The 25,772-nt window shown below is 47.7% G+C and overlaps 6 protein-coding genes across 6 annotated transcripts; 4 read left to right on the top strand and 2 right to left on the bottom strand.

Annotated features, from left to right (window-relative positions):
- Nucleotides 1–1,437: 1,437 nt before the first annotated feature.
- On the top strand, nt 1,438–4,576 carry DFJ58DRAFT_771190 (Metallo-dependent hydrolase). Its single transcript, XM_041389129.1, has 13 exons — nt 1,438–2,299; nt 2,349–2,398; nt 2,461–2,820; nt 2,877–2,915; nt 2,971–3,080; nt 3,130–3,262; nt 3,316–3,415; nt 3,476–3,674; nt 3,722–3,799; nt 3,852–3,864; nt 3,919–4,044; nt 4,101–4,166; nt 4,220–4,576. Exons 1-13 carry the CDS (start codon nt 1,927–1,929, stop codon nt 4,316–4,318), a joined length of 1,746 nt encoding a protein of 581 aa, XP_041247409.1. The 5' UTR covers nt 1,438–1,926; the 3' UTR covers nt 4,319–4,576.
- DFJ58DRAFT_911942 (uncharacterized protein) lies at nt 4,577–5,653 on the bottom strand (the record flags this gene model as incomplete). The annotated part of the gene is made up of 6 exons (XM_041395253.1): nt 4,577–4,749; nt 4,806–4,947; nt 5,012–5,039; nt 5,083–5,172; nt 5,401–5,492; nt 5,566–5,653. The coding sequence occupies 6 exons, from the start codon at nt 5,651–5,653 to the stop codon at nt 4,659–4,661; spliced, it is 531 nt and encodes a 176-aa protein (XP_041247408.1). The 3' UTR covers nt 4,577–4,658.
- Nucleotides 5,654–7,735: 2,082 nt separating this feature from the next.
- Nucleotides 7,736–9,114, top strand: DFJ58DRAFT_911941 (uncharacterized protein; the record flags this gene model as incomplete). Its single annotated transcript, XM_041395252.1, has 6 exons — nt 7,736–8,104; nt 8,304–8,317; nt 8,363–8,504; nt 8,553–8,675; nt 8,725–8,941; nt 9,050–9,114. The coding sequence occupies 6 exons, from the start codon at nt 7,736–7,738 to the stop codon at nt 9,112–9,114; spliced, it is 930 nt and encodes a 309-aa protein (XP_041247407.1).
- Nucleotides 9,115–10,214: 1,100 nt separating this feature from the next.
- Nucleotides 10,215–11,003, bottom strand: DFJ58DRAFT_771163 (uncharacterized protein). Its single transcript, XM_041389128.1, has 5 exons — nt 10,957–11,003; nt 10,846–10,891; nt 10,741–10,801; nt 10,287–10,720; nt 10,215–10,238 (listed from the first exon to the last, which is right to left on the bottom strand). The coding sequence occupies exons 1-4, from the start codon at nt 10,978–10,980 to the stop codon at nt 10,651–10,653; spliced, it is 201 nt and encodes a 66-aa protein (XP_041247406.1). The 5' UTR covers nt 10,981–11,003; the 3' UTR covers nt 10,215–10,238; nt 10,287–10,650.
- Nucleotides 11,004–12,962: 1,959 nt separating this feature from the next.
- DFJ58DRAFT_911940 (SMAD/FHA domain-containing protein) lies at nt 12,963–15,290 on the top strand. Its single transcript, XM_041395251.1, has 3 exons — nt 12,963–13,952; nt 14,008–14,126; nt 14,208–15,290. Exons 1-3 carry the CDS (start codon nt 13,120–13,122, stop codon nt 14,855–14,857), a joined length of 1,602 nt encoding a protein of 533 aa, XP_041247405.1. The 5' UTR covers nt 12,963–13,119; the 3' UTR covers nt 14,858–15,290.
- A 1,622-nt stretch (nt 15,291–16,912) lies between these two features.
- Nucleotides 16,913–17,502, top strand: DFJ58DRAFT_164711 (uncharacterized protein). Its single transcript, XM_041378973.1, has 3 exons — nt 16,913–16,980; nt 17,034–17,344; nt 17,406–17,502. Exons 2-3 carry the CDS (start codon nt 17,136–17,138, stop codon nt 17,434–17,436), a joined length of 240 nt encoding a protein of 79 aa, XP_041247404.1. The 5' UTR covers nt 16,913–16,980; nt 17,034–17,135; the 3' UTR covers nt 17,437–17,502.
- The last annotated feature ends 8,270 nt before the right edge of the window (nt 17,503–25,772 follow it).

Raw genomic sequence — 25,772 nt, 5'->3', positions numbered from 1 at the left:
TATGATATCTTTCAATCCGATGGCACCTTTCTTAATGCTATGGTTCGAGTGGCCTCTCCTGCGTGTCCGAGGAGTCGGAGGTGCCTACCTAGTACCTACTACAACCATATCTTATCTGTATTGTTATTGAAGACTCTACATTCTTTGGAAAGGTCGCCACGTGCAAGATGATCGCCGCGTTCACAAATATACCTGTTCCACGAATCTATACATGGAACTCTGACGCGTTGAATCCTGTTGGACTGGAATACATGATCTTGGATAAAGTGTGTTGCCAAAACTTACTTGAACTGTCTGGGATACTGTACTCATACACTGCACACTCAATATTAAAGGGACCCCTGCCAGACAGAACTGGGGGGATCTCTCCGAGGAGGTCAAGAAGACTGTAGTGTCGCAGGTTGCACGCTATCTTATGGAGATATTCTCTCTTCGATTTGAAAGCGCGGGGTCTATTTACTTGAGGCCTCTTTCACATCACTTCGTTGTCAGACCAATAATCAGCACATCGTTCTACCATGCTGTCGATGGCATTGCCCGAGTTCCCGCTGCACCCATTTTACAAAACATCGATCCACAGAGGTCCTTTCACTACCGTAACTGAATATCTTTCGACCAATCTACGGGAAGAACTTGAATTTACCAATCATCGTTCGCTCGTTCTTCCGGAGCTCTATGAATGTGACCCTACTCAGTCAGCAGAGAGCCGACTTGAACTTGGAGAGCGCGTTATGAGAAAGGCTATTGAGCTGCGCTCTGTCTATCCCGGTGATACGTCGGTACCTACTAACATCACCACACCATGAAGGCCATTCTCCTTAAAGTTGCAAGACTTCAGTTTATCCAATGTCATGGTATGTCTATGCATACTCCTTATGATGTCTATTGTCAACAGAAGTGGTGGTATTCAAAGGGACATACTAAAAGAATTGAACGTACACTGTTTGATCCGGACCAGGTGTTTACCCCCGGGATCAGATACCCAAATCCAAGGTGAGGGACATAAGAACCAACGGTGATAGGAGCTCAGGCTTGTGGCCATCGTACCGTGCTGAGTGCTCCACTCGAGCTACATCAATTGAGTCAGATCTTGTTGAGTTTACCGCAAGTCTCAGACACGTCCGTCAAAGTACGACCAACTCAGGTGTACAGGGAACCCGTAAATAACGCGTAGTGTACATGAATTGTAAAATATTAGTGCTTTCGGTCGGGTTTCTACATAGCCGAAATCTTACAAAGCGCGCGCATTAATGGTCAGTATTTGAACTATGACGGCACAAACCATTCCCAATAACTTAGAATTAGTAAGGCTTACCAAGCTTTCCGACGGGCCAGTCAACGTCTACTGTGGCCGTCGTTCAAGCAGTATCGCTCAGGCTGGCCGCTGGCCACTTGCAGTACTCGCACACTTGTTCGTTTATGTAATTGGCCATTTTACTCGTTTCACAATGACCACGACTCATTGGATGAATTCTGGAAGACCTACATGGGTTAATGTCAACTTGAAGACCTCGCGAAAGGCCACTAGTTCATAGTACTTGTTGCTAATACTGCAAATCAGCAGCGTAACACTGACATCTTGAAGCGCTAAAGTAAGCTAGGCCAACCATCGCACTTGACTTCCATCCGGAATTCGGCTCAATCCTTCGCGACGAGCACTGCACACTGCGGCACTGCCATTACCGGCGGCTACGCCGTGGAACGTCTTTTCCGATATTCTGAAATTTGAGTCATATGTCATGGACCACTCATGGCGGTCATATAAGTTGAGATTCCTGTGCATTTCAACCTTGTTCTAACGGTCTAGCTACAGGTCCGAGCATACTATTGACTAGGGCGGTGCTAACCTGAAGACAAAAAGGCCAATGTACACATAATTCGGGTTGGTCTATCTTACTGTTCTTCTGTGGGTCTTTCCACTGTGGCATGTCCGACATTGTTATTCAATGTGGGCGCCTTGGCATGCTGCACAATACGCCAATGGTTGTTGCTACAGGCCAACACAACCAACACGCCACAAAGGAATCATTTATAAAGCCATCGAATTCATGGAAACTATCATCATCCTCTTCTTCGCCAATGTCCTCCCAAATGCTTGCCGACTATCTACAAAGACGTGAGAAGCTTATCACAGAGGACCGCGCGTTGCGAATAGACCGTGTTCGTGCAAATTACACCACAGCTGAACGGATGGCAGATGAAGTTGTGCGCTCCATCCGTGCTAGAGAAGCTATCACTGTTTGGGGGATTGATCACGAGCATGTCCCTCACCCATACCCAGGGATGGAGTTCTTGAACGGTATGATGCTCGGCTCGTGCCTAGCGCTTCAACTCACATCTCCATACAGCCAAAGATATCATTTTACAGACGGATCTCTACAGTAAAATAGTCTCCAAAGTAAGCATAGAAAATCACCGTGCTTCCTGTCACCGATCATCTCGACCGCAATTCCCCTGTAGATGCCAAAGGGTGCGCTATTGCATGTACACCAGAACGCCTCGGTGGAGGCAAGAACACTTCTTGATCTGGCATTGGGTCATCCCGCGATACATATCCGCATCCCGGGTCCGTTGGACAGAGATTCTCTCGAAACTGTACTGCCCACAATTCAGCCAATTCCTGTGGAACAGTATCCTGCCGCCGATGATGTAACTGGTATCACAGATGTTTTATACACCGGGGGCTGGGTTCCTATCAAGAAGGCGCGAGAGCTCTTCGATCCTGCACTAGGCGGCCCTGCTGGGTTTGATAAGTGGGTGCTCAGCGCCTTTATGATAAATCCCAGCGATGCGTACCATACGTACAATACACCGATGAAAGTGAGCTCCATACTAACATGTAACCTGCTGAACACGTCGTTAATATGAGACTTCAGATCTGGCTGAAGTTTGGAAGTACCTTTGGCGTGACTGATGTGAGCCTGTGGCGTACTGGAAGTCAAGATGTGCGCATGTACTGATGAAACTTAGCCCATTATCCGTTTCGTGCCGATTCAAAAGGAATACTTGCGGATGTTCCTTCGCTCGTCGATAGATGATGGTATCTCGTATATCGAGGTTCGAACTAGCTTTTTCAAAAAGTGAGTCAGAAAGACATGTCCATGATTCAGATACCTAACATTTCGTTAGATACATACTTGGAGAGGACGCGAAGACCAAACTTGAATTACGTGAACTACTGTTGATATTCCGAGAGGTCACAAACGAAATAAAAGCGGAAATGAAGGCGAAAGGTCGGGAAGATGATTTCTCTGGGATGAAGGTTCGCTTGGTTTCGGTTGGATCTATGCAAGCTCACGCTCATTATTCTCCTAGATTATCTATAATACCCTGAGAATTGTCTCCGCCGAAGAATTGGAATCAGAACTAGAGCAGTGCAGCAGATTCAAGCAGGAATTCCCGGACCTTATTGCTGGCAAGTCCCGCGGGTTTGTTGTACATCAGCAGACCCAGAGTTAATAGTTCTATCTGACAGGATTTGATCTCGTGGGCCACGAAGATGGGGCGGAGTGTAGACCGCTTCTTGATTACGCAGAGCCACTTCTGCGTTTCGCCGAGCAGCATCCGGATATTCCATTCATTTTTCATGCTGGTGAAACTCTAGGTGATGGCACTGCAGCGGACATGAACCTGTATGATGCGATTCTTCTTGGAACGAAGCGTATCGGACACGGGTTAGGTGCATTGTATGGCATAAAGCGCTCGCTAACTCAATGCATAGTTTTTCCCTGGCGAAGCATCCCAAATTAATGGAAATTTGTCGAGAGAAGAAAATAGCAATCGAAGTCTGCCCTATATCGTGAGTGACTCGTGCAAGTAGATACTTCCAGCTTATTTTGATCTTTCAATAGAAATGAAGTACTAGTAGGTTTTTCTGTGAACTGCCTCGGAGCCTTACGTTGACTCAAGAAATGATAGCGTCTTACCTCATCGATGCCTATGCACCCCCTCCCAATAATCATGAACCAAGGCATTCCGGTGGTACTGTCTTCAGACGATCCTGCGATGTTTAATAGTATGGGGTTGTCCTTTGATTTCTTCCAGGTGACCCCTCTCCTTGTTTGTCTCTTACTGGAACCAGACTCATCAGTCGCTTACAGGTACTAGTAGCAAGTGAAGTTACGGGACTCCTTACTCTTGGCCAGATGGCCCGTGACAGCATTACAGTGAGCCATATCCTTGTCCTTGTCTCTTGCATTGTGTAATGTTCCCTGGGTAGTATTCCATGCTAGATGAACGAAGCAAGCGCATAGCTATAGATGCATGGGAACGACGGTGGGCCAAATTCGTAGAAGAGGTTGCAGCGATGGATCCGTGATTCAGTGAAACTTTGGCTCCCCGAAATACCGAAATATGGAGCTTTGGATGTTGTGGAGATGCATAAACTTATCGAACTTGTGTAAATATTGAGTACGGACACTCCTTCATCAGGGAAATCGGTGATTCCTAATTTGACACAATTCTCGCGGATTGTTGAGGATTCGATACGTTCGATTGATATGACTGATTTTTTTAGTCCCCCTCCCAATTGTAGACAATTCACCCTAATTACTACAATACCAAAGTATAAATCACACATTAGATCCAATTCGAACATCGCGAAAAAAATCAAATTCAGGCGAATCCTAGTCAATTTTACTACTAGCGCTCGTCACCTACTACTCCTCCGACTCTGGCATTGCGTCAATGTCAAGAAACATCAACGCCTCGTCCGTCTCGAGATCGCACACCACGTTGGCCTTGGAGCCACTGCAATACACGGTCAGTAAAATAGCGAGAAAATCAATACAACGAGTTGAACATACTAGATGAGATGAACTGCGTGGGTCACTGAAGGGCACCGGAAGCAACGTGCGCATGAATCCGTTGACAATAGATGGCAGAAGCTCAGTGCTGAGTTACATTGATGGTAGAGCACGAAAGATGGGGGAACACTAAGCAGAGGGCCTGAAAGTAATGGCCGTGGCACCGTCAGCGTCTGCTAAGAAGCTCGAAGGACGAGATCACGCACCATGTGAGAGCAGGACATGGCCAGGGCACTGTCAGCGTCGGGTAAGCAAGTCAAAAGGCAAGATCACACACTTCCTGAGAGTGGGACGCAACCGCGGCACCATCAGCGTCAGTAAGCAGGTCAAATGACGAGATCACGCACATCCTGAGAGTGGGACACCGCTGTGGCACCATCAGTATCAGGTAAGTAGGTCAAAAGACGAGAAGACGGCGGATGCTTCGTCTGTGGGACTTGGAGACAGGTATTGTGTTGAGGAAGATGGAAGGCATAGCAGCAGGGTGTCGAGAATCGAGATTGGCTGTATCATGAGATCGGCAATTCATAGCAAGCAATGTCAATAGAGATGGAGAGGTCATTGTCTGGCATGGAGAAACTAGCGAATCACTCACGCAACCCATCAAAGCCCATGAAAAGTCTTCAACTGTAAGTTTGTACCCTAGCTGCCATCGCAAATATGATACTCGAGATGATGATAAGAGAACTGATCGATCGATTCGATTTGCAAAAAAAAAATTATACAAATCCGGAAAATGCCGTGAACTTTCGGAACTCACCAAGTCCAACCATCTGGCAACATTCCAGCGGTACTACTGGACTAGAATTCGTCAACGAGAGTAGCGAGCTCCCGCCCAAACTCGTCATAGTACATAGGTCGTGTATCCGCCTATCGCCTCAGATACATGCAGGAAATCATATTGTCGATGGTACGAGCCCTCTAGAAAAAGGCAACCTTATTCAACCCATCCACGCCAAGTTAATACCGCTCTCAATGGTTCCATCGTGGAGATTCAGTTCACCGTGCGTCATTGGAAAATCCAATACTTTCCAAGCAACCGCGGAAAACGTAACCATTCTGAGGCTCGGTGCGGTCCACCACAATACTAACTACAAATACCTGCACATCAACGACGACAAAGACTTGGACCGACCGAAAAATCCCCCGAGACTGACTCAGACGCGAGTGGTTCGAAAGCCTAAAAGAGGGACAGTGCCTTCCACTGCACTCATAATCATACTTGTATCTCGAAGCGTGTCTTATTTCCTATTTTTCTAGCGTATTTTCTAGGACTGTAGTACTAGTATTCGACAGCCTCGTATTCCCGAATAAAATTGGGGAAGCGCTAGAGTCGCCGGAGCAAGGTAAATAGTTGGCAACGCCGGCCCCTAGTCATCATGTATCTAAAAATTTTCTCCGATGCATTTGAATTTTTTTTCGATGCGCACATTGGCTCAGACTGTCGAATATTGGGTCTTTTTGGCACGCATTTGAGAAAACGATGAAGGATTTATTATGTTTGATACAATCTGCTCTAATTGTCCCCAATATGAAAAGGGGGTTTTTCCTGATGGGTTTGCGTGTGGATTGCCGGGGGGATGGATTTCATCAACTGAGCCCCAGAGAAACGAGCAAGTAATTTGAGCGCTAACTAGAACAAGTATAAAATCAACGCGATTGAGTTGAAAGGGCCTCAGAAACGAAGACCTCCTGTTGCAGTGAGTAGCACTCTTGTGCCACACTATGCGCATTTCATTGAACCAACATATAATAGCTCTACTAAGACTTTGTCATAGCAATTTTGCGCACATTGCTCAATCAAACTCACCGTTGGTGTGTGATTTTCTTAGCACGGTCATATCCTAGACTGAAGCATAGTTATACCAGATACCATGAAGCTCGTTCAAATTGTTTACCTTACAATCATTGCCGCTGCCAGTGCCGCCGCCAAACCTACGGATAGTCCTCCTGACCAGACCACCGCCGTCACCATATCGTACCACCAACTCCCTGATCGACCTTCAAACTGCCACTCCAATTATTAGTCGAACCTGAGGTTAACTCGGTCATTTTTGCTTTCAATTCAAGTAAATTGTGTGTCCTGTAGTACCGTTTTTCAAAAATATTGAGTACTCAGCACAGACAAGATCCCTCGGTGAAGCACAGAGACGCAGCATTGACTCTCTTCTGACCCGCGTCCCCGACAAGCTCTGATAACTTGAAGGTGTTACTTGACCACTATCCCTGTGTTCTGCTTAGAGATGGCCGACGACCGTGCATTGATCCGAAGCCATGGTCCATGTAGTACGACGTAGTTGACGTCGGTATCGTTCATCGTAATTGCACTTGCACAGGTGGCAAGTATAGGTTCCAATCGTATACTCCGTATCTACCGTTTATTCGAGGTATACCAGGGTATACTCATTTTCTAGGGCGTTGGGCGTCTTTGACCTCCCTCCCTTTCTGACATCAATCTGCTTGAGTCGTCGTACTGTGTTCCACTGACCCGTCGATGTCCGTTTGAACGCTGATTGCATGCTGAGCTTGTCTCTACATCGCCCCTTTACACTCGAAGCAGTGGTGGGAAGGAGCGCTTGAAAACCCAACTTTGGACGTCCCTAATATAGACTAATATCTTTTGTTCACCGGTTTACTGATTGGTTGATTTCGCGAGGCGAGTGCAAACTTCTCGAATCATACTATTGACTCCAAAATGGGTAAACGTCCGTCATTTTTGGTTCCAGGTTGCGGCCTGTAGGCTGTCGCCACTTCGGTGAACCGATCTGACTTCGGGATGGACCGCCATCGAAGCTCAACCGTGCGACTGATCGTCGATATCTTCCCGAGCGAAAATCAATTGGTTCGAAATCGAAGCTGCGAGCCCATCATATCACTTGAAATTCTGGTACAAGTAGTACGGTGCTTCCGTCGACCTTCTCCTTGCCCCCATGTCGACACCATCCCCATCTCTTGTGGTTTCACAAGCCACGGCGATTTTAGCGGGAAAAACCAGTGGAATCATTTTCGCGACCTTCAAAAAACAGGCTAAAAACGCCTTTCCATCTCTCAGAACATGCCCCACTGATACGTTTTCCATCATCGCACGGAAGGTTTTGGCAATCAACGAACTCTCCGACCCCGATACAACAGAGGATGGCGCGCACACGGGCTCCGGCTTGGAGTCAGGCCCACGGGTGGTAAAATTAGAGATTCACCTCCACCTGAACAGCAGCTTAGGAAAACACCCTCAGCCTGTTGCTGCATTACGGGGTGTCAACGTTACAACGGATGAGTCCGGAGTAACCACCATCGGACAGGTGATTGCCACCGTGCTACCTGCATCGAATCGATGCCTACAGCTCACCGAGGTCGACCACGACCTCTCTATTTGAATGTCGCACGCAAATATATTATTGACACGTCGAGCAAACCCCAAATCGTCAGATACTGAGTACAAGCTGATGCGGGACCTAATTGACTGTGATCTCTTATTGAATCACCCTACTACCGTCTTAGCGGTGGAAGATGCAGTAAGTTCTACACCTCCCTTTTAATGTTACTGCTCATTGTGCCAGTTTCAAATGGCAGTCGGCGAACCCCCCCGTCCGGATCAATGGCAATGGTCCGACAAATGTTCAGATCAGGGTTTTCAGGACAAGGGCTCCAACCCAAGCCAAAACTCATCGACTTCCAAGTCACGGTCCTCAGCGGCCAATTGTACCCACCTGGAAGATATGAAGGTAGCCGTGGATGAATGGCTATCAGATCATCCTGATGTGCATTGTGATTGCGAAATGGAACGAATTTGCACGCGCTAGTCAGGCAGCAGTCCTGGTCTGGCCAATTTTCATAGTCGTACGTGAAACCCTAGTGCCGCTGATCGCTCAAGTAAGTACATTCCATTGACTGTATTCCTTAAGTACTAATCTATTCTCAGGTCGGCGGTGACAGAGGATCACGAGATAGAAAATATTTACGGGATGCGCTGAAAAAATACGGGATTGGAAAACCTCATCTCAAAGCAACAACCCTCGTCATAGAGGCAGAAGATGTACTCGAAAATTGCGATTTGAACCGTGTCAAAGCAGCCGTTGATAGGACGCATGCTCGGGGCGTTGAGAATTGTGTAGAGGTGTTTTTGGAGGAGGCAAGGGGTCAAATGCACACTGTGATTTCTTTCATTAGCTCGCTACTCTTACTATTCCGACATTTTTTGTGTTGTAACTGCTGAACTTGTTCTTGTTTCCACATTTCCTCTCCAGTCTCATGTACATCTTATAGCCAACCTGTAAGGATTGAACATCCTCTAGGCACGGACTATGACTAGGCACTCGAAGCTGTCCATGTGACTCGCCGCATCACTCTTCGTATCCGAGCCATGCCGCTTTCCATTTTCTTTCATCTTAAAACTTACATTGCGCTCGTACGCCACTAACTCAGTTCCGAGTATTTTCTTTCATCTTAAAACTTATCCTTTACCCTTACCGTTTCGCGTTATATACAGCTCATGTACTCTCTTCCATAGCAGCGAAATATACCCCAACGATCACCGCTCCAAGTAATTCAGAAAGCCTCCTAGAACGTGTCCGTCTCGAGCGTCTCATCTCTCATCTAAAACACATCTTCGCTCACATTCCCCTTCGAACTCAAGTAGCCGCCTTACAAACCTATACGCTTTTACCTCCCCAATATATACAGTTCTACCTCTATCGTCTTTGAAAACATATCTCCAGCTTACTGAGCATCCTCCCTGTGCACGTGCTGGATCCTCCGTCAGCATCCGATGCTCTTGCCCCCGCAATGTCTTGGGCCGACGATGGTGATTCGGAGATCCGAACGCTTCGTTATGAAAGATAAAAGCTCTTTGTACTCTGGACTGGTTTTGAAGGAGTTTAGCTGCGCTGCTCGGTCGCCCAGAATCCCCGTAGAGGTGTTGAGCAGTCGAAGGGGGGGGCGTCGCTGAGTTCTATTCGAAAGATCAACGTGGGATAAACAGGTCGAAAGACGAGAATACGTACATACCGAGAGCAGGACGTGGCCAGAGCACCATCAGCGTGGGGTAAGCAGGTCAAAGGACGAGAGCACGCACTTTCTGAGAGCGGGATGTGGCCAGAGCACCATCAGCGTAAGGTAAGCAGGTCAAAGGATGAGAACATACACAACCTGCGAGCAGGACGCGGCCAGAGCACCATCAGCGAGTATGCAACGTAGTAAAAGACGAAATCACGCACTTGCTGAGAGCGGGATGCAGCCAGAGCACCATCAACATCGGGTAAGCAGGCCAAAAGACGAAAACACTGCGCACTTTCTGAGAGTAGGATGCAGCCAGAGCACCACTAGTGTGGGGTAAGCAGGCAGAAAGACGAGAACAGAGAGTCCTCTAATGGCTCACATGGGGCGGGCGGGCACCCATGTGCACTTTTCGAACGCATATACTACCCACCCTTTCGACTTGTGTTAAAAATCAAGTCTGTTTATGATAATAATAAAACCACTTACACTCTATGGCCTCAGTGGGAGACGAAAAATCGGCAGAGGTCCTGTAAAAACTGAGATTGCGATGATGAAAAAGAGAGAAGACAACATGATTGTAGTAGTAAGAAGATAAGATGAATGTAGTTGTAGGACTTAGATACAATGATGATATCATGTCACACCGTCACACGTTGCGCGAGAGCGCTATGATTGATGCAATGCAGTGTGTGTGCAATACGACGCGAAGCTTCGGAAGATCGGAAGAAACGATGCAAAACAAGAAATTGTGATGCAACGACCCAAGGTACGACGCAAAAACGATACGAACGACACAACAAACAACGCAAAGCAATGTGACTACAATTTGCTTTTCATAATCTGCTCTATTTCACCCTATCGACAACGTTACAAACAGAAAGAAAACAGATCCCATCGTACCACGCCATAGTGGGTTTTCACTGCGCTCAGGACGGGTAACGACGCTGCGCTTCCGATTCCGATTCCTATTTCAGATACTGCCAAACTGAATATCGAGATTTCTGAAAAAATCGTCAACAGCGTCCGACTAAAACACGGTACGAACCTAAAAAGTAAAGGTAAAACTTTGAAGACCGACCGAGCTCTGCAATCTATTCGAAGCGCAGCGGCCATAACCTGTAAGTTTGTCTTTTGTGTAGCACACAACACAACTTACAGGTGATGGTCCTGCAACCCCCATTTCAGACACTGCTAACAAAAAAAAAATGTTATTTCTGGGAGAATATTAACAACGATTCTAACAGAGCCAAGGTACGAACATAGAGTGAATCATTGAAGTGTGATACTTGAAGCACGGCGCCGCCACTTGTGAATACCTCTTGAACGATTTTCCAACGGCTGTTCACTGGTGCCGGTGGTAACGCAGCGACTCCGATATCAGGTGTTGTCCGGAAAAAACCAAACAGAAACAAATATCGGGGGCACTGCGTGGGTCTGTGACGAGATTGATGGTCATTTGGTTGTGGTGATATTACCCTTCTCCTGCGCTGGGGAGAGTGAAATGGATGGCGGGACTGTTCAGGACACGTAGTCAGTGTGTATATTATGCTATTCAAGCTAGGTCATGCGAACCTAGAGTGCTAGTGAAGATCAACCCTGCGATCTACTCGAACCACACGCGACCACCTGCGAAGCTACCTCAAGAAAGTCTTCCTAGATGATGACGCTGCGACTCCGATAAACGCCCTGTATCAGGTGCTGCCCAAATGAGTTACAGTATTATAGAGAACTGGTCTGCAAAAAGTCCACCAAGTTCAAGTGGCCTGACAACACTCAACCTTTCCTACGTCGGGAGGGGTAAAAAACGTGGTCAGTTGCGTGTATCGTGCCACAAAATAAGGCGCGAACCTCGAGAGCTAGTGAAGAGCGATCCTACGGTCTGCTCGAAACGCAGCGCCGCCATCTGCGAAATTCTCATGGACGAATACCATCAGCTGTGCACGGGTAGTGGCACCGCGACTCTGATGAACGCCCGATATTTAGTACGACCACGAATTATTCGTGGTCGTACCAAATATCGGTACCGCATGGGTCTGCGATGAGTGCAAGTGGACTGACGATGCTCATTTGGCTGTGGTGGCGGTATTGGCATTGGAGAATGGTGTTGCCTCTCTACCGGGATACCGGCAAAGAATGATAAGACTGTCAAAGATACGTGTTTATTACGTGTATTGCCATCTAACCAAGGTGAGGCGCAAACCTAGGTCCTAAAGAACGCAAGTGAATGCACTTGTTTGAAATGCAACGCCGCCACCTGATTGAGTCCTGTCAAGATCCGATAAACGATCAAATCAGACAGTGGCGCTGCGACTCCGATTTCAGGCACAATTACAAGGAAATGGATAGGATGTCCGATGTTTCTGGGAGAACATCAGCGACGAGCGTCCAACTAAGTAAAGATACGAACCAAGAGTGAAAACGACCCTGCGATGTGTTCGAAACGCAGCGCCACCACCTGTTTGTTTTCCCCACGTTCTCAAAGGTGAACGATCAGGTGATGGCGCTGCCACAACGATGTTATGAACCATGGCAAAACGCGAACCTAGAGAAAGGCTTTGAAGAGCGAACCTAGAGAAGCAGCGGTGCCAACTGCGAGGATCTCATCAAGTGAGCTTAGAAGGAGACGACGCTGCAACCTCGATGAATAGGCGATTCCTGACATCGGAGGTACAGCGTTAGGAGAATGAAGTTTGCGATCTGTAAGGATCTATAGAATCAAATTTGTTGCTAGACATCCTGCAGGCTATGAACGCGCAGGTATCGCGTCGGGACATTCTTTGTTTGAAAGACTGTTCGAAATGAGAGTGCTCGCATCGATAAAGAATCAGATCATCATATCGTATATGCTTGAGACGAACACGGATGATCGAATAAGAAAATATTGAGAACGATGTAGAGAGGGATCTCTAAGCAACGGAAGGTAGTACCGAAGAGAGGCACGCACTATTTAAGTCCAATGTAATTTTACATAAGTGGGCGGGGTCTGAATTGGCTCAGTTGAGTTGAATCAACTGTTTGGAACAACGCTGTAAGCTATTCCTGTACCAAGGAAGGCCATGCGCAGTGATAGATCAATCAGTGTAAGTCGACGTACGGTACTAGCTACCTCTAGTACGATGTTTGGATCGTTCTTAGCTACGAGCAGTGATCGGTCAAGCGGACCTTGTCAGTTCATATTAACCGTAAACGGACAAGTGCCTTGAACTACGGCGCCGCTCGCAGTGCCTCCATCAGGCTTAGAAAAATAATCGATCGAACAAGCGACGGCAGCACACCGCACTGCTCACAACTCTCATCATCATTTTTAACGACGAGGAGGATGGAAGCAGCGATAGTGACAGAGACATCGACGACAACGACTGGTCTGGTTCTAAATGATTCTCCAACTGTTGCACCGCAACGGTCCACAGTGACCATTTTAGGATCCTTTCTTCGACGCCCAAGAGGAACTTCTACTTCACACCCACAACAACAATCACAACCAGATTCACCTCCCTCTCCAACAGTCCCGCCAACAAACTTAAGACGACGAAGTTTTGCACCTTCAATAAACATATCATCAAATAATACGAACCTTGGTCCAATTTCAAACATACTGCGCCGCAGGCGGTCAGCTGGTACCGTCAACAACCAACCCGCTTCATCCACCATGCCCGCCGCCCAACCTCTCCTCCGTGCAACCACATTCTCCAATAACAACAGCAACCAAACCCATCGTATCCGCCTGGTCCCCCACCTCGACTCCCGCCGCACGCTCCGCTTTGAACCCATAACCCGTGACCTCAAGGATAACGACACCCCCCTCCGCATCGGCCGCTTCACAGATCGCTCAGGAATCGGTCTCGCAGCAGTAAACGCCCTAAACACTAACAAACTCGCTTTCAAGAGCAAAGTCGTCTCTCGCGCCCATGCTGAGATATGGGCTGACAACGGCAAATTCTATATCAAAGATACGAAATCTTCTTCCGGGACTTTCCTCAATCATCTACGACTTAGTCCTGCGGGCTCGGAGAGTAAACCCCATCAACTTAAAGATGGCGATATCGTTCAGCTGGGCGTCGATTATCAAGGAGGCACCGAGGATATCTACAAGTCCGTAAAGATTAGGATCGAGGTAGGCAGGGAATGGCAGGCTGCTCCAAATGCTTTCAAGTGCGTTTTCCTCCATTGATTCATGTATCTGAGTCGAAGTTGATATGCGTTCTAGCACAAACGCCCTCTCACAACTTCGCTCCCTCTCCGCAGACCCCCACACCCAACCACCAAACGCCATCACCCATGGGAAGAAACGAATGCCAAAGACTAACATCCCCGATTGTTGTATCTGTACGTCTATCCCCTCCTTCCCTCCCTTCCTTATCTCCCCGTGCTATCGCATGCTATTTCACATGCTAATATAACACACAGGCCTATTCGCAGTCACAATCCGCCAAGCCCTTTTCATAGCCCCATGCAGCCACGCCTTCCACTACAAATGCATCCGCCCCCTCCTCGAAGCCCACACCTCCGCATTCAGCTGTCCCCTCTGTCGCACATTCGCAGATCTCGACGAAGACGTCGAAGTCGACGCCGAGCTTGAACCAGAAGCTGAAATCGAAGTCATTTCATCGCCTGAGGAAGACGACGAAGAAGAGGGGGGAGGGGAGAAGGATAAGCTGGCCCCTCCGATGGTGAGAGATGGAGCTGAGACAGAGGTGGAGGGCGATGCGAGGGGTACGCGCGCTAGGATACGGACTGCGGGGCATATCGTTCATCCTCAATCACAACAACAGCCAAACCCAAATCCACAATGTCAATCACACCCGTGCCCAACCGCCCAATCCCATTCACCCCATGACGACGCAGATATCGACGAAGAGATGATGGATCTGATAGATATCGATGTCGATTCAGATGAGGGAGATGTAGATGTGGGGGTGTTTGTGAGGGGTGGGAATGGCAGCGGGAGTGGGAGCGGCAATGGGAGTACGGAGGGGATGGGTATCGAGAGCGGGATGGGAGGAGTGGCGATGGTGGTGGATGGGGAAGCCGTTATCAGTGGGAAACGGAAACGTTGACACTCTGTGTCGATGGCGCTTGTATAATCATGCGTTGCCTTTCTTTCCTTTCTTTTCCTTTGTTCTTTGTTCCTCACCTCAAGCGGCCGGAATCCGAAGATTATCTTATTTTGTTGTTGTTGTTCATCATATCTGGAGCTCAGCCTACTATGGTTTTGTACACGTAGCCTTGACATCGCATGGTATTTTGCATGCATGAACGTTCATCACAAGTTATACATACTCTTACATAGGTTCCAAACAGTTTCATACGTTTATCACTTTACATACATACATACTCACTCCCTTCATTCTCCGTTTTCGTTCCTCCTTGATATTATCATACACACACATTCGTTCTTTTATTCAAATACTCTTTACGACGAATTGTTAATTAAGCTTATTGTAACGTCTATGCGAGTTGAGTTGAGTCGTGGATTTGGACTAATCGCCGCCTTACACCCAGTCCAATAGAAAGAAGGAAGCTAATTTTGCGGGCGTGGTTGAATTGTCGTCTATGTAATGCACCCTGCTCAAATGCCTGAACTTGGAAGACTTGAGGAGGGAGAGCAAAGGAGCAATGTTGACTAGTATGTAGTACTGAAAATTCTGCGCATATATCGTTAGAATCCTTCTAAATGATAAGGAAAGGGGACATACATAATCAGAATCATGTACAACACGTTTCAGCGATAGGATGGACATGAGGACCGGGCCCCTAAAAATACCTGTCGGCGGATGAAACATGGAACTAGAACTTCAGTACTCAGTGCCAAGGTTTTGTGGTATGCCTAGGGGCTACGTGTTCCCGCGCAGGCGAGATGAATCGTGGGAGAGCAAAGAAACACGAGCAAGATTCCCGTGTGTGATGTGTCTGGTCAACAGAAGACCACGATCTAAGAAATTCGGCGATCTAGGGATTGGAATTTCCGAAGGAGATGCACTACGTGAAACAGAAGACGGCGACATTCGCAGAAATCAGACTCACGTAATGCACCCCGTCAGCGAGGCAACTCAAGAGTCCTAGTCAAGAGTCAAGATCTTATCTGGGTCTGTGCTCACGCGCTGAAAACTTTCGTTTCCAATCAAAGCCATAAGTCTAAATCTGCTCCAAGCGAATCAGGAAGTACCATGGCGGACGAGTCCAGGACGACAGCGAAGCCGCGTGTGGTATATCAATACAAAGTTCGTAATTCTCTAGTGGAAGTCAGTATCGCGAGAGATGATTATAATGGGGACTAACAGTATACACACGCACTCGAAGGTATCGCCGCAAGACCTACCAGAAAATCGCGTCCAAGACTCGGAGCAGGGCGACAGTGCAACCCCCACAAGAAATGTCAGTCTCTCTTTCACTCTAGACTCGATGGTAAGAAGCCCTGTGTCAAGGCGCGCAAAAATGATGTAAAAGTTTGACATGGGAGCGGGACATACATGCACGGCGACACTGAAGAGATCCAGCTAAGTAACTTGAATGGTCATCACAATTGCATTGCGAGTAACCCAAGACAACGCCAAAAGAACCACAAATTCTAGATGAAAGCCGATCATCGATTATCGTCCAGGAACGGGGCGAACGTACAAGCCCCAGTATTGAAGAGACATCCAGTATCTTACCAGATTCACCTCTAGGCTCTAGCAAATGTCCACACCCTGGATAACAATCGGCAAAATGCTAATCGGGGAGGCAATCCAACTTGAAAGCCATCGGCATGCTGAATCGTATGCAGCGAACCGTGTAAGGAGATTCAGAAACGCGACAATCCAGTATGAACATGGGCGAAAGCATCGACCTTGATGGTATGGAACCAGGGGGAGAAGAGAACCAATTGCAGTGTTACGTAAGTCTAAGTTGGAGAAGTTTCGGGCGTTGCCGGTAACTTCTTTTCTTCCATCTCGACCATTTGAACCAACTCAATCACAGGCAACGGCAACCAGACTACCTTGGTTCTTTCATGCTTGAGCTCTTTGTGTATTCCCGGCGCCGTTAGGTAAAATAGCAGCGATTTGGTGTACACATGGAGTTCCTCACTTGGATGATAAGCGCTCGAGTTACAGTTTTCACGAATTGATACACGTGGCCGCACCCGAATTCAAAAGAGAGCAGAATGGACAGACGTACTTAGCATGCCCTTAACTTCACGGTGGTTATCCTACCATACGCTGTCTTTCTATACACCCCGTTTTTCACTGCCAGGTCTCAGCGATATATGTATCCATACTCAGTGCCGCGGCAACTCTCTATCCAGCAGTAACACCAGAACCTTGTGGGATATTCTTTAATCTGAACACTCCGGGTATGGATGAGGGCAGACTTGTTATCACCTCTCGTCTGTTCATCACAGTCATCTTCCCGGGGCGTCTCATCGCCACCCTCACCCTCGATGAACTCCTGCAGTTTGTTTGTGAGGGATCCATTGACATGCCTGTCATCGCGGAGGCAGAAATAGAAGATCGAAGTAAGGGTGATGGACTATCGGAAGGCATCGCCCTTCTTCAACTTACATGGTTTGTCGTCTAGCTTGTCATCTGTTACGTCCAGAACCTTCCGATGAGACTCTTGCTGTAGCTGGACTAGGGAAACGCACGGGTACGGGTGACACCGCGGTTCTATGCTGACGGGTTTGGAGGGTACGGGTACGGAGTAGGATAGTCGTACCCTTGAGCATACCGTGGCCATTCACCGCGGGTTGACGGTGTTTGGGCGGGTATAATATACCAAATCGGGAACCAGGCGCGCGACAGCCATTGAACACCGTGTTTGATTCTCTGTTTTTCCTTCCTCTGAGAGCTTGAGGATCACAAGTGAATGCTATACTGATTTCTGTCATGTCTTTTGTACCCCCGTGAATCATTCTAGCAATTTATTGAGCTGACACTTCGTTGCAGAGAAGCTCGAGTCACTACCATAAAGCCAAGGCAAAAACTCGAGACCAGTAAGTCCACTGAGTCGTCTCCCCATGAAAACTAAGCTCACAAAGAAGGCATCTGATGCTTCGTCTACCCAGTCACACTCATCATCTAAGTCTATCTCGTCGTCCATCTCCGAGAAGGCCAGGTCACTCAAAAGGCTGTTGCAAAGGGTGCTAAGGCTCTGGCCCGCCCCTTGAAGAAGGTCAAGCAGTCATTTGTGTCTCGGTCTTCTCGATCGAGCCCCACAGACACCGTTGATCTTACGCGATCAAGTACTGATTCACTTGCCACTGACGATAACAAATCAACGGCAGGTGCATTCGAGCCTGATCCCGATCCTTCTGCAGATCTTGGTATGTTTCTTTCCATTGATTTTTGCAAATATCTGATTATACAATGATACAGAGGCTCTCAAGAGCGTGGGGCAGAAGTGATCTTCTGGTGATGGAGGACCTTTTAGCCGCTGTCAGGACTCAAAAACGGAAGCGAAATGAAGTCGAAGCAGAGGAGAATGACAAGGAAAAGTAGTACTATTTTATTTCATTGTTGTTAATACTTAATACACTCTTCTTGGTAATGTACCCGCGGTGTTCAGAGACACCGCGGTGTTTTCCATAAACCGCGACATTGACGGGTCGGTGTGTACCCGTACCCGTGAAGGGTACGGTGTTGGCGGGTGCGGGTGCGGGTTGTCAACTTTCCGACCCTCGGTGTTACCCGTGCGGTACCCTAAGCTGGACTGACCTGCATTCCATATGGCTTGTGGTGAAAGAAGCGATTCCTTTCTCACTCTTATGGCATCGTGGTATTCATTTTCCCTCGTGCTGCCCGTTTTTGTCGTGTTCCATCTCTAGGTGGCTGTGATGGATATCGTGCTAACATCGTGCTTCAGTGGGATGGTGTTTGGAGGGATACATTGGCTGGGCTGGAACTATTTGTTTTAGAGACACGCAGAACGCATGCGGCGTCCCTTGGGATAGCACGTGTTCCACTATCCGAGTTTCTGGATAAAGTTGGGTATGTCGTGTGGGCGCCCAATGTAGGGCATCATGAAACAAGGATCCTGATATTTGCTGCATATAATGCTGCGTGCGTCATTGTAATTGTCCTTGTGATGCTGAGCCTCCAATCACTGCCTTCTAGCATATACTGCACGGTAGCTTGGACGAAGTTTATTCCACATTGGTTTTAGTGGCGCAGGGAAGACAAGGGGAAAGCAGTCCGTTGAAAGACTTCGATACTTGCAATGGGCCTGAAGCAAACATGAACATAAGCTCCGCTAGGTGACTTTACAAAACTGATGTTGGACTCATTTTGACGAGATACATTAGATTCAGGTTGAATGGACGTCGAAAATAGGTACTACATCTGGTAGTACAACCGTGATTCCGAACTGCATGATTTGAAACTCCGAGCATATGAGGATCGACCACATCTAACTCCATATATTCATCTCTCTCAAAGACGTAGTCAGACTGGACTGGCGATGAGTCTAGTGGCCCACTATCTCACTGCCCCCGCACTATAGGTCGACGACTTTATCTCATTCATCGTCTCCTTCTGACCGCTTGTGCCCCACTCCACCACTGTTCTTCGATCTTGACCGATTGTACAGACCCATCAGTGCATCTCTAGGTGCAAATCTGCCTGCTCTCTTGATGGTATCATGGCAGTATTTACGCTGATATTAGCAATGGGTGAGTAATCAGGTGAAAATTTTGATGCAAACAAAACTGCTCCTACTCACATCACCAACGATCGGAATGTTTGGATTGCAACATTCAACAAGCGTATCGTAACTCAAAGTCGCGCCGTCTTCGGGGCAAAGTGTTGTCTCTGACGCCCTGATAGACATTGTAGTTGCTGCCAACGCAACAATGACGGTGGGGGGGGGGGGGGGGGGAGAAACGCATTGTTTGTGCGAGGTGGTATGATCTGCTAAGATCGATCAACCTCTTTGAGATGTGGTGAGCGGTAGGAAGATGACTTGCTTTTATATCATCGCGAAAGTGAACGTTCATCATTCAGACAGAATTCGGCTTGGTAGAACGATTATGCCTGGAGGGCGATACTCGGTCATTCGCTCATTCGTAACAGGCCGAAATAGTGACTTCTGGTCAGACACGAATACGACAGCTTGGAACTTTTTTGTCGCCGTTACATCTCAATTCAAAAGTAAGTCACGCGGTAATGTAGGTTTATAGCTACTTTCATGTTATTGATCAGACCCCATTTCACTCATCTACTTGTGGAATTGGAAAAAAAATAGAAGCGTGCACCTGCTTTCGAGGCGCTCGCATGGTTCTGCTTCCGAGCCGCTCCTTTTACTATTTAGCACTGAACACTTGAGCGCTTACCCTGTATTCTCTTAGCCATGGCGGCAGTTTGAGCCATATTGATAACTTAGTTGAGACTGATGGCTAAGGTAGTTTCTGGGCGGGTGATTTAAAGCGGTATGTAATGACGTGCTTCTCTTTTGTATCTCTTACACAGTACCAATAACAAATGAAAGCGCTGAGTGGAACAAATGAAACCTGGTATATCGATGTGGATGTAGTCGTAACGTGTCTTGACCCTTGCTCCCCCGTCTTAATATTGTTCAACGGATTATTTCGGTGCTTGTATTTGCATTTTAGCGGTGCGTGTGCACCCAGCTTTTACATAGTCTCCAGGAGTTATACCCACGGGTTGTTGAGTGACGGTCATTTCCGATGAACGGCATATCCTATATCAATGTTCGGCTTCTTCCACCACGAGCCATAAGTGCTGATGCTTTGCCAAGTTGAGGTTAACGTCGCCGCTGTTTGGTTCAGATGTTTTGTGCCATTCAGGGATATTCAGACATTCTCAGGCTGTTCTCCGAATCTTCCGATATAACACTGATTGTCTCCCACCTAGTACAGGTTATCAGAGTTTGAACGAGGTATTGTATTGAAGTCAGGCAATTGACGTGGCTGGTGCGTGCGTGCGGTGGGATTCGTTCCTCGGAACGACAGAGCAATGGATAGCAACAGAAAGAAAAAAGGGTACGAACGAGCGCGTCCTGAAGCAGGAGCGGCAGTTCTTTCTCGCCGATCTACATAGTGACGGAAACGGCGACCTGGCGCTTGTAACGGACTGAAGGTCGAGGTCTTTACTGCCTTGGATTTCCTCTCGCGCTTGGTTGGCATCAGTAAAATGTCACTTTGTCGACAGTGATTTACATTGTGCACATATGATACAGACCCACCATGCTCAAGCGATTCTCGTGCTGAACTCGACAGCTGGCCAGGACTGGATTGTATACATCGGTCTCTAAAAATTAATAGAGTCTCGAGCAGGTGAATTACAACGGCGTTATCTGCTGTGCAACGAACAAAAAAGGGGGAAACACCAAGTAAGGCAGAGTGAAAGACAAGTGAGAGAACAGGATGTCGATTATTAAGTGAGGAGGGTAGAGCTACAAGCGTCGTTCGCGCTCTGAATATAAATTGTGAGTTGAACCAATCATGACGACTTGTCGTGAGAAAGAGAGAAGAAAAAGGCAGGCTAGAGTCGGGGACTGGCGGCTCGCCGCGGTTACGATGGCAGAGGTAAATGAGTATCGAGTGCCGCCAGCACAATCGGCAACTGAGAATTTTCAAGCTCCGTACCTCCCCTCTCCGAGATCGACCAGCCCCTGGCTACGCCACTCGAGCATCCATGGTAGTATACGCCAGGCTGGTCACGAGCCTAATTGGCAGGGTAACAGCATGACCAGCACGTCCAGGCCAGACGGAGAGATGCCGTCCCTGTCGGACAGTTCGAAATTGGGTGAGGGGCGCACAGGTTTGGGTCAGCTAGGCACGCTGTGGATTCTTGAGGTGATGCCACTGCCCTCATCCAAGTGGCACTTGCAGCGACAAGGATTGTGAGGTAAATGATTTGAACGAGCTTCATGATATCTGGCATAGCTATGCTTCAGCCTATGATGTGACCGTCTGAGGAAACCACAAACTGACAAAGTCTGATTGTGCAATGTGCGCGAAGCTACTGTGACAAAGTCTTGAAAGAGCTGCTATATGTTAGTTCAATGAAATGCGCATAGTGTGGCGTAAGAGTGCCACTCATTGCGACCTGAGGAGGCGATCATCTGAGGCCATTTCAACTTAATCGTGTTGAATTTATACTTGTTCTTGTTAGCGCTGCAACTATACTAGGATAATGTTTTATACCGAGCATGCAGCTCTGATAATGGTGATGAAATACATCACCTTGGAAATCCGCACGCAAGGCGCACGAAGTCGGTGATAGTCAAATACAAGCTCAATTGAGCCAGCGGGTCGCAGGAGGTCGCAGGAAGGATAAACCCCGTGGCAAATTAACGAATATTTGCATGATCCAATATTGGCCACTGCTTCTAAGCGTTCTTGAAGCGTAGTCGTTTCTGAGCGGAGGACAGGGATGGTGGTCAAGAAACAACTTGAAGTTGTTAGAGCTTGTCAGTCACGTGGGTCAGAGGCGTAGCTGTTTTACATAATTTTTGAGGCTGCCTCTCGTGACTCTCGTCAACCGTGTACATATGTTTTTCTTTGGACTTATCATGACTAGCTAGGCTCATTTCACAATGTACACATCCCACCACGAAACATAGGTCGAGTATCAAATCCTCCACAGTTAGCATGATTCTCTCAGCGCTAATCTCGCCACTTGTTTATCGCCTGCTTGTATGCTTCCCCGTTCACCCACGGACCTATTCCGGTTGGTTGGTGCTTTCCATGTGGTAGTGTCGAATGTGACTCGATTACTCGGAAGCTCCAACCCATCGGACCTGTGCAACCTCTCTCTACAATATTTTCCTTCGTCGAATCTACTCTTTCATGTGTGGAAGCTCTAACCCATCGAGCCTGGACAACGTCTCTTTACAACTTCTCCATCGACTCTTCCATGCGTGAGTTCCCATACCAACACCACACTTCTGCTGTGCCACTCTAATTACTATTCTGTAGTATGGAGAACTCGTGCTCATCCTAGGCATGATGTGCCCCGAAGTGCCTATGCGAGGCCTGACATCGCAGATTGCACAAGTATCGTTCAGGAGCTACACATGCATCACCTTCGTTCATCCTATCTCTGGGTGCTTTTAAAGTGACTTCGACGATCATGTGGTGTCGAATGTGCTGGGTGTGCTTTAGACTAAGGCTGTGTCCCTACGTGATGGCATATTCGGAGTCTGACTCAGAGCTGGATCTACACCCGTCCTAGAGTGTCATATCGTGACGGCACTGGCGCCAGCCCCCGACTCGCTTATTCCTGGCATGTTTTGTGTCCATCGAACCAAACGCAAACTAGTCTTTTTATTTCATTTTTGGTAAATGAGTCATGACTACTAATCCTATGTGATTTCACTGTCAAAGCATGATGTTTTTCGACTCGTAACCGAATGAGTCAGTCTATCTTGACCAGATTTGCTAAGCAGCTAAGCCAAACGTGACAGGACAAACAATCTTTTCCTTTTACCACACCTTGAACATTCACTCATGGATGGATTTTTCAAGGCCCATCTTGAGTAGTCATGCTAAGCTAACCATTTGGCACCAGAACAGATTAGAAATCTGCTCTCTTGTGGTGTGGATTCGAAACCTGTCGACATGGACAATTCTTCGGAGGCTTGTCTAAGCTTGGTCAGGAAGCTTCCTGGCCCAAGTGGTTAACACAATAGAATCAAAATTTGTTTCTCTTTTACTTCGCGGGTTCGAAACCTGCCTAACAACAGGGTTTGTTATATCGGAACACGCCTTGAAGATTCACTCATGGACAGTTCCTCGGAGGTTCATCTCAACTTCGTCCTCGCCAAAGTGGTTACCTCAACGGAATCGACATCTGTTTCTCTTGGACTACGCAGGTTCGAAACCTGCCAAACAACATGGTTTTTCTTCTATCGGAACATGCCCGATTCCTCGGAGCAACTTCGCCCTCACTGAAGTGGTCACTGCAACATAATCAAAATCTGTGTCTTGGACTGTACCAGTGCAGGTTCAAAATCTGCCATTGAGTTTTTTTTTTCCATCTGAATTGAAGATTCACTGATGGACAGTTCCTCAGAGGCTCATCTCAACTTCGTCCTGGCCAAAGTGGTTACTACAACGGAATCGCAATCTGTCTCTTGAACTGACGCTACCAGTCCAGGTTCAAAACCTGCCCACGAGGATGTTTCTATCCGAACACGCCTTGAAGATTCACTGATGGACAGTTCCTCAGAGGTCCATCTCAACTTCGCCTTGGCCAAAGTGGTTACTGTCACAGAATCGAAATCTGTCTCCCTGTGCAGGTTCAAAACCTGGCGACGAGATTTTTTTCTCTCAGAACACGCCTTGAAGATTCACTGATGGACATTTCCTCGGAGGTTCATTTCAACTTTCCCTGGCCAAAGTGGTTACCACAACATAATCGAAATATGTTTCCGCCGGACTTGCGCAAGCTCGAAACCTGCCGACGACAAGGTTTTTTTCTATTGGAACACACTTTGACATTCACTCATGGATGGATTCCTCGGAGGCTCATCTTAACCGGTCTTAACCAAGTGGTTACCACAACAGAATAAAAATCTGTTTCTCTTGCAGTCGGTTCGAAACCTACTGACAACATTTTTGCAGTGTATAGATCGATCCTCAGAGCTCCATCTTAACTAGGCCCAGCCATTGCGCCAAAACCTCCGTTTTATGTGATAGTCTGTCCATGAAATAGAATTCACCTTCACGCCTCGTCTCAGAAACATAAGGTATATCCCTGAGATGTACTGAGAACAAAAATGACCAAGTTAACCTGAGGTTCAACTCACTCGTGATGTAACAGCACACCGAGCACATGGGGGGCAAAAGGTCAGGCGTCGTCCCTGCCGAGCAGTTCGGACTTTGAGAGGAGCACGGACCTCGGCAGGATAGTCAAGGAGGAGCTGCTGCCTTCACCACAGTGGCACTGGAAGCGGGACGGAGAGTTTAATTGTGCAGCGAAGTTGCTATGACACAATCTTCTGTGGTAGTATACGCCAGGCTGGTTACGAGCCTAAGTAACACTGTAACAGCACGACCAACACGTCCAGGTCACACGGTAAGACACCAGCCCTATCGGACAGTTCGAAATTGGGTGAGAGGTGCACGCGATGTCTGGGCTGCCGTAGCACGCCCAGGATTCTTGAGGTGGCGATACTGACCTCACCCCAGTGGCACTGGCAGCAGCACTTACAGCGGCAAGGATTGTGAGGTAAATGATTTGAACGAGCTTCATGATATCTGGCATAGCTATGCTTCAGCCTATGATGTGACCGTCTGAGGAAACCACAAACTGACAAAGTCTGATTGTGCAATGTGCGCGAAGCTACTGTGACAAAGTCTTGAAAGAGCTGCTATATGTTAGTTCAATGAAATGCGCATAGTGTGGCGTAAGAGTGCCACTCACTGCAACCTGAGGAGGCGATCGTTTGAGGCCTTTTCAACTCAACCGTGTTGAATTTATACTCGTTCTTGTTAGCGCTGCAACTATACTCGGATAATGTTTTGCACCGAGCATACAGCCCTGATAATGGTGACGAAATACATCACCTTGGAAATCCGCACGCAAGGCGCACGAAGTCGGTGATAGTCAAATACAAATTAAATTGAGCCAGCGGGTCGCAGGAGGTCGCAGGAAGGATAAACCCCGTGGCAAATTAACGAATATTTGCATGATCCAATATTGGCCACTGCTGCCAAGCGTTCTTGAAGCGTAGCCATTTCTGAGCGGAGGACAGGGATGGTGGTCAAGAGACAACTTAAAGTTGTCAGGCACGTGGATCAGAGGCGTAGCTGTTTTACATAATTTTTTGGGGCAGCGTGACACATATGGTGTGCCTGCATCACTGACTCACGACTGTGTATCTTTTTCATGACCTACATCCCACCACGAAACGTCGGTTGACCAGTTAATTATGGATGAACAGTATCAAATCCTCTACAGTTAGCATGATTCTCCTCTTCCCCGTTCACCCACGGACCTATTCCGGTTGGTTGGTGCTTTCCATGTGGTA

Source organism: Suillus subalutaceus, assembly GCF_016647625.1.
Source record: "Suillus subalutaceus strain FC151 chromosome Unknown DFJ58scaffold_19, whole genome shotgun sequence".
Classification (NCBI taxonomy): Eukaryota; Fungi; Basidiomycota; class Agaricomycetes; order Boletales; family Suillaceae; genus Suillus; species Suillus subalutaceus.
This window is presented reverse-complemented; position numbering and strand designations above follow the sequence as displayed.

Bases quoted from the DNA above. Each gene is read 5' to 3' on its own strand.
- DFJ58DRAFT_771190 (XM_041389129.1), top strand. From the start codon at position 1,927: ATGTCCGACATTGTTATTCAATGTGGGCGCCTTGGCATGCTGCACAAT. The intron at 2,916-2,970 runs GTGAGCCTGTGG...GATGAAACTTAG, and splicing joins GTACCTTTGGCGTGACTGAT to CCCATTATCCGTTTCGTGCC. The intron at 3,081-3,129 runs GTGAGTCAGAAA...ACATTTCGTTAG, and splicing joins CGAACTAGCTTTTTCAAAAA to ATACATACTTGGAGAGGACG.
- DFJ58DRAFT_771163 (XM_041389128.1), bottom strand. From the start codon at position 10,980: ATGGGGGTTGCAGGACCATCACCT. The intron at 10,892-10,956 runs GTAAGTTGTGTT...CGCTTCGAATAG, and splicing joins GGGTTGCAGGACCATCACCT to ATTGCAGAGCTCGGTCGGTC. The intron at 10,802-10,845 runs GTTCGTACCGTG...CGATTTTTTCAG, and splicing joins GTTTTACCTTTACTTTTTAG to AAATCTCGATATTCAGTTTG.
- DFJ58DRAFT_911940 (XM_041395251.1), top strand. From the start codon at position 13,120: ATGGAAGCAGCGATAGTGACAGAGACATCGACGACAACGACTGGTCTG. The intron at 13,953-14,007 runs GTGCGTTTTCCT...TATGCGTTCTAG, and splicing joins GCTGCTCCAAATGCTTTCAA to CACAAACGCCCTCTCACAAC. The intron at 14,127-14,207 runs GTACGTCTATCC...TATAACACACAG, and splicing joins CATCCCCGATTGTTGTATCT to GCCTATTCGCAGTCACAATC.
- DFJ58DRAFT_164711 (XM_041378973.1), top strand. From the start codon at position 17,136: ATGGATGAGGGCAGACTTGTTATCACCTCTCGTCTGTTCATCACAGTC. The intron at 17,345-17,405 runs GTTTGTCGTCTA...CTCTTGCTGTAG, and splicing joins GCCCTTCTTCAACTTACATG to CTGGACTAGGGAAACGCACG.